Source organism: Ranitomeya imitator, chromosome 2 (assembly GCF_032444005.1).
Source record: "Ranitomeya imitator isolate aRanImi1 chromosome 2, aRanImi1.pri, whole genome shotgun sequence".
Classification (NCBI taxonomy): Eukaryota; Metazoa; Chordata; class Amphibia; order Anura; family Dendrobatidae; genus Ranitomeya; species Ranitomeya imitator.
Window position 1 is genome coordinate 512804212 of NC_091283.1, and position 12115 is coordinate 512816326.

The window sequence follows — 12115 nt, forward strand, 5'->3', positions numbered from 1 at the left end:
CCAGCAAAATCTGTAGTTTACCAACCAAGATACAACCGTGCTGGGGTGGCAGCCGCAGAGGTGGCTTCCATTGTGGACGCACCTTTGACCTATGACCTTCTCCAGAAGCTACAAGAACAGACTGATGCTGAAGAATTCGCCAGATGGCAAGAGAAGGGAGATGTGCAGTCACCAGAAGGACTGTGGCATGTGGGGGGAAAAGTTTGTCTTCCCCAGATTTTGTATCTTATGATGTCTCAAGCCACTTACGGCAATATCTACCAATTTAAGATTGCCATGACAGACCTCGTCCGTCCACCACCATTGGTTTTCTCCTGGGTGTCATTGCAGCCAAATTCGTTCATGCCTGTCTGACCTGTGCGCTGGTTGCTTTTAGTTGTGGTTGGGTCGTCCTTTGCATGACCTTTGACTTTCACTATTGCAACTTTCTCAGTTAAAAGTAGGGTCTTCATCAGATGCTGAACAGATTTATGATTCTTGATGGGCTTGTCTGCCACTGTGAGGAATGAACGAGCTCTCCATATACAGTGGGGCAAAAAAGTATTTAGTCAGTCAGCAATAGTGCAAGTTCCACCACTTAAAAAGATGAGAGGCGTCTGTAATTTACATCATAGGTAGACCTCAACTATGGGAGACAAACTGAGAAAAAAAAATCCAGAAAATCACATTGTCTGTTTTTTTAACATTTTATTTGCATATTATGGTGGAAAATAAGTATTTGGTCAGAAACAAACAATCAAGATTTCTGGCTCTCACAGACCTGTAACTTCTTCTTTAAGAGTCTCCTCTTTCCTCCACTCATTACCTGTAGTAATGGCACCTGTTTAAACTTGTTATCAGTATAAAAAGACACCTGTGCACACCCTCAAACAGTCTGACTCCAAACTCCACTATGGTGAAGACCAAAGAGCTGTCAAAGGACACCAGAAACAAAATTGTAGCCCTGCACCAGGATGGGAAGACTGAATCTGCAATAGCCAACCAGCTTGGAGTGAAGAAATCAACAGTGGGAGCAATAATTAGAAAATGGAAGACATACAAGACCACTGATAATCTCCCTCGATCTGGGGCTCCACGCAAAATCCCACCCCGTGGGGTCAGAATGATCACAAGAACGGTGAGCAAAAATCCCAGAACCACGCGGGGGGACCTAGTGAATGAACTGCAGAGAGCTGGGACCAATGTAACAAGGCCTACCATAAGTAACACACTACGCCACCATGGACTCAGATCCTGCAGTGCCAGATGTGTCCCACTGCTTAAGCCAACCCGTCTGAAGTTTGCTAGAGAGCATTTGGATGATCCAGAGGAGTTTTGCGAGAATGTCCTATGGTCTGATGAAACCAAACTGGAACTGTTTGGTAGAAACACAACTTGTCGTGTTTGGAGGAAAAAGAATACTGAGTTGCATCCATCAAACACCATACCTACTGTAAAGCATGGTGGTGGAAACATCATGCTCTGGGGCTGTTTCTCTGCAAAGGGGCCAGGACGACTGATCCGGGTACATGAAAGAATGAAAGGGGCCATGTATCGTGAGATTTTGAGTGCAAACCTCCTTCCATCAGCAAGGGCATTGAAGATGAAACGTGGCTGGGTCTTTCAACATGACAATGATCCAGAGCACACCGCCAGGGCAACGAAGGAGTGGCTTCGTAAGAAGCATTTCAAGGTCCTGGAGTGGCCTAGCCAGTCTCCAGATCTCAACCCTATAGAAAACCTTTGGAGGGAGTTGAAAGTCCGTGTTGCCAAGCGAAAAGCCAAAAACATCACTGCTCTAGAGGAGATCTGCATGGAGGAATGGGCCAACATACCAACAACAGTGTGTGGCAACCTTGTGAAGACTTACAGAAAACGTTTGACCTCTGTCATTGCCAACAAAGGATATATTACAAAGTATTGAGATGAAATTTTGTTTCTGACCAAATACTTATTTTCCACCATAAAATGCAAATAAAATGTTAAAAAAACAGACAATGTGATTTTCTGGATTTTTTTTTCTCAGTTTGTCTCCCATAGTTGAGGTCTACCTATGATGTAAATTACAGACGCCTCTCATCTTTTTAAGTGGTGGATTTTGCACTATTGCTGACTGACTAAATACTTTTTTGCCCCACTGTAGGTCTATAATCATGAACTATGCCAAAGGCATAGCAGCTGTCTGTCTAAATGGTGGTCTGCATGCTTTTCTAGGGCATGGAGTTCCTGGCGTTTCCTGGGACTTTTTTGTACATAGTCATGTTCGTGTTCTGGCTCAACTAGCCAGCCACTCAGGTTACCACTAACACCCCCACCCCTTCCAGAGGCCACAAGGTAGCTGGATTCAGAGTAGTGCAATGTTGAATAGTGATGTTATCAGGCATGAGGAGGGCACATTGAAGCCTAAAATGGTGAGATGGTTTGGTTGTACTTGAGTAAGAATAGCAGTAATATCCTGGGGGACATAAACAGAGAGGGCGAAGGTCACAACAATTTCAGCAGACATATCCAGGAGGAACTGCACAACATTTATGGCTCACAGACAAGAGGGAGCTTCTCTTCCTATGGGATCTAGGCGGGTGGAGTAGTAGGCCACTGGTTGTACATAAGAGGGGAACAGGACTGGGTTTTAACCTGGTTATTCAGGGCATTGGTTGCTTCCATGCCCTTGGCTACTTGTAGTATTACAGCCAGGGACATGCTCCGGTACTCCAAGCGGGACACTATTAGTGGCTCTTTAATCATGGGCTTTAAACCTTCATCAGAGTCACAGGACAGTAAACTGGTGTGGACTTCAGACATGTTCTCATATCCTAAGTCTTGCCATCTTTGCAAGAGTGGGGTATAATATATTCCTACTGACTCTGTAGCATCTTGTTAGATATCCTGTTGGTGACTGACTGGGAAGTTAACCTGGCCTGCCCCCACTGAGTAGCTTTTCTCAAATACTGCTTCCTCAAATCTAGTGATGTATCACCCACATGTGGGGCCACTATTGCCCCCGCCGCACGAGGATAGAAGGTATCACCTGCCTTTGTTGACACCAAATCCTGTAAATGCAACCAACAGGAAAAGTCCTTTCTAATTTTCTCTACCTCTCTACCAAGGGGCATGGGAAACATTTTGGGGTCTGACATTCTACTTATCATGGCCAGCATTTCACTAGAATTCCAGGGATACCACACATTCTCCTGGGGCTCTACAGTATCGGGTCCTCTAGACTGACATGTGAGGTCTAGCGATAGCATTCTGGATGAGATCTGCAGGTGAGCTGCAGGGGTTGAGGTGAGTTGCCCACCTTGACTGAGTAATTGTCCTAGTGAGTCGTGGATGGCAGCGAAAGACTGATGTATACCTGCTAGGTCCACTTGGGTTGTGTCAGGGGAGGAGCTGGAAGGCAGGCCCTGAAGGTGCGTTAATTCCATCCAAAGCAAGCATGATATTAATTGCGGGCATGGTCGAGACTTGTGGGGGCGTGGCACTTGGAGTGCAGCCTAGAGGAGCCGCACTGGCTTGACTGGGCCATGGGGACTGATAGTGTGCAAATAAGTTGTGGAGCAATAACAATGGGTTCAATCCTGGCTTAAAGGGAACCTGTCACCCCGAAATTCGCGGGTGAGGTAAGCCCACCGGCATCAGGGGCTTATCTACAGCATTCTGTAATGCCGTAGATAAGCCCCCGATGTTACCTGAAAGAGGAGAAAAAGATGTTATATTATACTCACACAGGGGCGGTCCCACTGCTGGTCAGGTCGGATGGGCGTCTCCGGTCCGCTGCGGCGCCTCCCATCTTCATTACAAGACGTCCTCTTCTGATCTTCAGCCACGGCTCCGGCGCAGGCGTACTTTGCTCTGCCCTGTTGAGGGCAGACAAAGTACTGCAGTGCGCAGGCGCCGGGCCTCTGACCTTTCCGGCGCCTGCGCACTGTAGTACTATCCTCTGCCCTCAACAGGGCAGAGCAAAGTACGCCTGCGCCGGAGCCGTGGCTGAAGATCAGAAGAGGACGTCTTGTAATGAAGATGGGAGGCGCCGCAGCGGACCGGAGACGCCCATCCGACCTGACCAGCAGCGGGACCGCCCCTGGGTGAGTATAATATAACGTCTTTTTCTCCTCTTTCAGGTAACATCGGGGGCTTATCTACAGCATTACAGAATGCTGTAGATAAGCCCCTGATGCTGGTGGGCTTACCTCATCCGCGATTTTCGGGGTGACAGGTTCCCTTTAAGAGTAGGAGGTTTATTGGTTTCTGTGTGCTGACGGGGGCACCACATGCACGTGAGGTCTCTACCCAATCTAGGTTTGTGATTTCTGCATACACAGCATGTCCATTCTTCAGGGACATTGTAAGGGGGTGGAGTCAATCTGGGAGTGGCAAGGAGGTCAGTGCCATCTTTGTAACATACTTTTGCATACAAAAACTTTTCATCATGTTTTTCTTCCTTTAACTCGCTTCTAGTTACACATTTAGAGGTTTTGCACCATATCTCAGCCTGGTTTAACAAGTCAACAAAATTAAGTAGCACTCTGTAGCGCTACTGCTTGCAAACATGAAATATATGAAAGTTGAATTGCATTACTGCACTATAAATTATGAAAAATTGAGATTACTTAGTGCCCAAATTGGTCAATTCATGTGTACTAGGCAGCCGCAATAAGACGATTCTCGTTTCTGCGACCTATCCTGTAGGTACTGGTCTCATGGGCTGATAGCCTAAAACCGCCTGAGGCTGAGGGGTGGAGTGCTAAGTCAGAGAGAGTATACAAATATCAAAAGAATGACCATCACTTCCAAACAGAAATCAATAGTGTATAGGTGCTAAGAGTAGCCTTCTCCATATATAACCAACAAAATAAAGTAGAACTCTGTAGCACTATAGCATGCAAAAATGAAATATATGAAATTTGATGGTTACACATAAATTGGCCAATTTATGTGCTAAGTATTGTCAATTTTTCAGATTTTCTAGTGCAGTCATGCAATTCAAATTTCATATATTTAATGTTTTCATGCTATAGCGCTACAGGGTGCTACTTTATTTTGATGGTTATATATGGAGATGGCTAATCTTAGTAAGCACCTGTACACACCTAATTTCTGTTTGGAAGTGACGTTCAGTCTTTTGATAGTGTTTAACAGGCCAGCATCCTTTAAACATCCTCTCTTCTCTTCTTCAACACACTTTTCTAAAAATCCTCAGTCTCCAACCCGGTGGACAATCAGACACTGAACAAAACGTTTTCTGGACAAATTTCATTCCATCACCACCTCGACAGCAGCCTGACCTTAATTGGTCTGCCCTTTAGTGGACAGATTACCCTTCTTCTGTCTTTTACAACAGGAACAACCATCGGGGACTCTTTCCTTTCGCAATGGTCTTCTTCTCTGTCTTCCCTTGCCTGACTATACAATCAGACAATAACCTTTGGTCCCTACGTCTAGAGGTTGGAACTAAATGGGTTTTCATTATACTACAGGAGGCTGCTGCCGGTAATCACAAACATCGGCTTCACTGGTTACAATCCACTAATCTTTACTATTTCCCTCCAGATCTACCCAATCCACCTATGCTATAATCTAGCCCCATGGGCTGATGACTAGTGAAATGCCAAATCCACACTTCCTACACAACTTACAACCTCAACACAGGAATTCAACACAGTACACAAATTCTCAGGGTTCTTTGTCTAACAGTAATGGACCCACTTACTATGAAGAAATCAAGTGATCTGGGACACACTTACCCAAACACACCATAGCCTGGACAGAGGGACTCGTTCAGGTAGTGTAAGGATAAAGCAACTGTCCGGGGACGGAAAAGCAGTTGGATCAGCGGTCCTCCGGATTAGCAAGTCCCTGTTCGTGGCATCAGATTTCGTTGTTGCCACATAATGTGGGATGTTCTGAGACATTGAGCCTGCTCCAAATTAATGTTAAGTTCAAGTACTTGTACAAGGAAAAAGCTACGCTGACAGACTAAGTATCAGAAGAGATCTGCGTTTATTACATCATGGTCACTCGAATATATAGGCATTTCCTGGACATACATTGTAGCAATATTATTGTCTTAACTTATCTTTACATACGTGCTGGCATTAGCATATATCCATCTAATTGGCTAACGTTAATATAATCTACACTCTCCTTAATGGGCTTGTCCAGTCCAAATCAATGTGTCTGCAGACTTATGAATCCCCTAGTGCATGCACTGTGAGCTTCGAAGATTCGCCAGTTTCTGAGCCAGGACCGGAGAGTATGTATGTATTATACCTACTGCCATCCAGTGGTGGTCTGCATTGCTATCTGCAGCGCCCCAGGGTCCTGGTCGTTGCAGTAATGTCGTTCTTCCACCAGGGGGAGTGATGTTACGTCTGATGGCAATAAAGGAGATCACTTTACCAGGTATCACATACCACACACCACACTTCACACTCCAGCCCACCAGGGGGAGCTGTGCTCCTATTTAGTAGGGCACTCTTCACAATTAGGTAAAACTGGTGGTCTGGATAGGAAGATAGGCAGAAGCTGACTGGGTTTCACCCAGGCAGCACCAGTCTGGCGGACGCTGGCTGGGCTTCACTCAGTTAGCTGCTATCTGAGCTCCATTCAGGTAGTGGGTCCCTGACAGGGGTGGGATCCTGTCAGAGGCCTAGACAGAAGGCCACGGAGCTGCATCGGCCCGATGTGCAGCAGAATCCTAAGAAAGAGACATTGAAGGGAATTGTGTTGCAGAAAGTGAGAAGCGAAGTCATCGCAAAAGGAGAGGAAACCAGAAGGAGTTCTGCCCTGTAAAAGGCTGCCTCCTTATGAGGCGCAGAAGCCGGTAGCCGGAACACCGAGGGAGTCATCGTCTCCAAGCCTGGCTCCAGAGACCGGCAGGACAGCTAGTTCCATATTAGTTGCCCAACCTTTACCCAGGAGGCACGGTGGCAACTGTGGGGGCCGGAGTTTCTAAGAACTCCTGTAAAAAGCCTCAAGCCATCAGTCATACGGGTTTGTCCTATCCTTACCATCAGGGGGACAGAGAGAGATAGATATAACATCCACAACAGTTGTGAGGACCTTACCGAGATGCACAGCAGGGAGGTACTACAACACATAGGCGCTAGAGGAAGGCTACTGATTTCCACCTGGATAAGGGGACTCTGGATTTGCCTTCAGACCGGCCGGACTATGCCTGCCCTGTGATCCGGTGCTCTGGACTGTGGACGCTAAACCTTCAGTAAAAAGGTAAAGAGACTGCACCCTTGTGTCCTCGTTCTTCACTGCGCCTCACACCATCCACCATCTACACTCTGGGAAGCCTTGGGGACATACTTCACCTGTGGGAAGGTATACCATCTAGCTGCCATAACATCACCCCAGCAGAGCCCTAAGCAGCATCGGTCACCCTGACCGAATACCACAGGTGGCGTTACGAACATTATCCCTTTAAAGACCTTTCCCCTTTTATTAACGGACCTCCCGAGGGCCACGGACCGGGTCAGCCACCGTGACATCCCCTTTGAGAACCGAAGGGCCTGGTACCGAGTACCCCCTTGACCTTGGGGGCGCTCCATATCCATACACTTGTATGGAATGAAGTTGCGCCCTCTTGTCGTCCACACCCTTTAGACAGCCGCGTAACTAGTCGGGGCGCGTCCTTGGCTCAATACAAGTGTACGCAGCGAGGCCACATCCACTGGCCGGGTGTATGCATAACACAAAAATCTGTATCCTGATATTTCTTGGCCCAGTCTTGACGTTTTACCGTCTATGTCTTGTTCAGTGGTGGTTGGGTTTTCAGCCTTCATAACCTCGGCCATGTCTATGAGCACTGAACACCTTGGACTTCTGGGCCTCTAGGGACGCTGCAGTTCTTCAATATGGCAGCCCTGGTGGATAATGGCTTCCTGGTCGATTCACGTTTGATTCTTCTCAAATCATTGGTAGTAAATGTGTGTCTATTTTCTCAACACATTTTATACTACCTTGTTAACTATTTGCAACAAAAATTGATAGTTCCGTGATTTTGCCCCAGTATATCTCAGCCATTTCAAGACTATTGCATCCCTCTGTAAGACTTGTAACAATTTTTTATTTGCCAGAGTCAGATACATCTCTTTTTTTGGCCCATTTTGTCAGAGGAAAACAAGCTACCTTATAATTCTGCACACCTTGATAAAGGGTGTTGCATCCTTAGGCCGCATACTCCACATTACACAAATACACATCACCTGATCTTCTTTATCCAATAAGCTTTCAAGTTTATACAGCTTGGAGTTAGAAAATCTGCATAAAAATTATGATATGTTCAAAATACTGACTTATCTAATAATTCTGCACACCGTGTTAATTCATATCACTAGCAGGATCTTCATCTGTTTTTTGTTCTATCCATATATTAAGAAGACATGGAAATAAACAGTTTTAAATTACCGCAATGCATATATGTTCATCTCCTTATGAATATTTAATGCCATATTCCTAATCTAATTTTCTGTCTCCTTCTTTTAGGAATTGTCTTGCCCTCCGGTGACCAGTAGAAAATTCTCGCTGCCACAGATTATTTTGACAGAGTGGTCTTCCAATCCACCATCACCCCCAGATGAAAATTATGAAATTAATTACTGTTGCTTTGCTAATTTTGGTAGTAGTGATGTTTTGCCGGAAAAAGTGACAGATTGGTCCTGCTCAGCCATAGCAAAGGACAAGGTGTCTACCATTGAAGACCCAGGCCTGTCAGAAAATGACAATGTCATCTCCCAGTCTGATTGTACAAATATGGCTGATGAGTGCTTCAAACACACAGAGCATGATAGTGTAGGCTTCATGATAAGTAATAATAGAATAGTCTCATTATCGACAGAGGAGAAGAATAAGTTATTAGAAGTTAAACATTTTTGTGAAATCAAAAAAGAGGTCATAACCACAGATAATGACAGTGCTCAATCTAAGACCAGTCATGTCCCCTTTCTGTCTGATGAAGGACAAAGTCCACAGGAAGCCCAGAAAGAGTTGTGGAATGTGAAGACTGATGCCATGGAGATGAAAGAACATGGAAAACAAATAAAAAAGCAAATGGGAAATAAAGATTATAGAGGAAGCACAGAACATAGCTCTTCCTCTAATGATTATGATGGTCAGATAGAAATGGGCACATCCGACAAGCACCCAAACATACCAAAGCCAAGTCTTCCTGTGCCAAAACCCAGGCATGTCCAAGCTAAAGCATCAAAGCCTCAAACAATCAAAAGTTCTGATGTTTCTAAACAGATCAACATGGAGGTTTCTCCTATTCAGTCAGATGGAAACTCCAAACTTAGAGTCATCAATGTTCAAAAAATGTTAAACTCGGCTGCTAACAATGAAAGCAGTGCTCCACATGTCACTGAGGACAGTGAGGCTGGCAGCCATGAGGTTTGGAAGAGCATGGACATTTGCAAGAACACATACAAAAGGCTGGATAGCCTGGAGGAAAGCATTCGAGAACTGGAGCTCACAATTAATGCAATTGGTGTTCATTCATCAATCAATGAGCAGGACATCCCACCGGAACATCACCTCCATGCGGAGATAAAGTCAAAGAAAGAACAGCAAAGGTTATCTTGTCACCTGAATAGGGGAAGCTCTAATATAAAACCTATCACAGAGTCGGACAGCACTTTCCTCCAGAAAACGAAACCACCTTTGCTACCAAAGCCTCAGATTGCTAAGGTGTTCTTCATTTTTTTAATCAAGTCTCCCCAAAAGTTTTCATCTTCACAAATAGATTTGTGACTGTTTCTTTATAATAATGAGCCTGACTCCTTATAATGATATAATGATGTTTGTCCTTTTGGTATAAATTGCAATATGTAATTTAAGCTTCCTTCATACTTACAATAGCTGTCACATGAACGCTTGTTCCACTGACAGCTATTCTTCCTTACATCTCCGCACACATTGAGCGTGTTTGTGTTTTCAAGGGAAAGAGGAAAATGTGAAGCTGTCAGACATTTGCAGGATAAAAGAATCACGCATGATGAAATGCACCAGGACCAATCCTTTATTTTTCCTGACATCAGGGACGGTCCAGGACCATGCATATTAGATATTTGGCTGCTTTGGGTCTGCTGAAGTATATCTAATTAATATCAGCAGTCTTGATGCTTGTAAACCGTAGATGAGTGGGTAGCATGATGGGTTTTCTTTAAAAAAATGTGGATGATGTCCTTATTTTTTATCTGCAGACCAGCACACACTCTTGATGTGCAAACCAATATGTATTGCAGTTAACCCTCTTGACAGAACTGAATTGCTTTAAAAATGGTTCTCATAGAGGTGTGGTCTCCTTAAAAAGGTAACCAGTAAGCATAGTGTATGATGAAACAAAAAAGGAGTTGGGTTTACAAAAGTGTTAGATTGGTGTGAATCCCACCACATGGACCACCACTAATCGCCCGAATAAAGGCACTTGTGTCTCTTGTTTTACATTGAACAAAGACTTCAGCCAGGATCAGTTGGATGAAGCATAGCCAGTAGATAGGTAATCTTTTGTATAGATGATAAAACTCTGGCAGTAGGAGAAGTAATGCACCTATGTAGCTACTAGTGAACTCGATAGGATCGGTAAAAATCTGTATGCTGTAAGCCCCCACTAGTGCTATGTAGATATTAGTGCTATGTATCTATGGAAGCAGGAGACCTCTCGCTCACCATGCTCCCTGCCTTTGTTAGTACTCTTTGCCTTCCAATCACCAACTCAGATGTGAGACCTAGATAATAGGAACCTTGCCTCCAGAGGTTCTCTTTCAATGTTGTCCTATGTTTTGTCCTAGTGTACAAAATGAAAATATTAATTGACGCTGGGACAATTTTATATGGGTTGATCATGTCAGTGACTCTTATATGGAATAGCGGCACTCGACCTTCTTCCACCAATAACAGTATCTTATCGGAACTGATAGGTTGCCGTATGCCAGTTTTCTCTTCCAGTTTTTACATGTCACCCTCATTATTGACTGTATGCACTGGAAGTAAGGGAAAGTCAGGATTGGAAAGCGTTGACTTATTGGGCAATTCTTTCACAGGTGTGTGACCCCATCGGTCAGGATTGGAAAGCGTTCACTTATTGGGCAAGTCTTTCACAGGTGTGTGACCCCATCGGTCACTACATTACATCTCTCTATGACATGCATAGTCTGGGAATGCCAAAAACTGAGCTGTAGGAAGCAGATAAGTAATGGGAAACAGTCACTTTCCTCTCTGACCTTGTCAGTGTGAAATGAATGCAGTCCTACGTTCACACCTGTATCTGTTGGCACTGTCCGTGTCCTGACCAAAGAGTCATTCAGAAAACAGAGCAACAAAACTCCATCTGGAATATTTTTTTTGCATGCAATGTGCGTGGCCATTTGTTTCAGGTTGCTACATACATGTTCATTGACGGCTGGTTAGAACCAGGGACTCGGCCTTGACCTGCATTTTGCGGTATTTTCAGATATATTTGGTCTTTTAAGGCTCAGGCTATGAGTAGCTTTGTCTTTTTGTTTTAACGTTTTGATCTTTTTATTTGCAGAGTGGAGGTATGTCAATTCCACCCATGAAGATGGTTAATCCAGTTGGCTCACGACTAAAGAGTGTCCAGCAAAGCAGTGGAGACAAGAGCAACAAGCACTCCAAACAAAGGATGGAGTACATGAGGATCCAGGGCCACCAGCAGGTAGTTTATCTCTAGAGAAGATGTGAGCACAAGGTTAGCACACACTGGCTCCCCTCTCCTATCTCATCCTACTCCTGCATCAGTCTGTGTGTTAAACCTTGTCACCAGGGCCATTTTGAGATCAGCACCATCTGTGTAATGTAAGACAACTGTTGGGTTTTTGGTATCGTCTCACCAGGCCTAAACTCTTCTCTTGAAGAGCTCAGCTATTCTGCAATGGACACACTATCTGTATGGCTATCTATATATTTTTTTAAATGTCTTGCAATCTTGCAGTTTTAACTCTGACCATGGAGCCACATAACATACTGACACCTTCAATCCTGTAGAGATCACTCTTCAGTGGTCCTCTCATTATAATCGCAAGCAGCGTCGGACTGGAGCACCTTGGGCCCACAAAAGAAAATCATTCTTGGGGCCCACTATGTAGCTACATAGAAATAAATACAAGAC

The 12115-nt window shown here is 44.6% G+C and overlaps 1 protein-coding gene across 8 annotated transcripts in view; it reads left to right on the top strand.

Annotated features, from left to right (window-relative positions):
• SRCIN1 (SRC kinase signaling inhibitor 1) overlaps positions 1 to 12115 on the top strand; it is a 588753-nt gene that overhangs the window by 563066 nt on the left and 13572 nt on the right. For 6 of the 8 annotated variants that reach the window (XM_069751702.1, XM_069751696.1, XM_069751697.1 and 3 more), the window contains one exon: positions 11519 to 11662. In XM_069751702.1, coding sequence (XP_069607803.1) covers positions 11519 to 11662 — 144 coding nt within the window. Of the gene's footprint in view, positions 1 to 8475; positions 9676 to 11518; positions 11696 to 12115 lie in introns of all 8 variants that reach the window. The other 2 variants (XM_069751703.1, XM_069751701.1) reach the window with 2 other exon arrangements.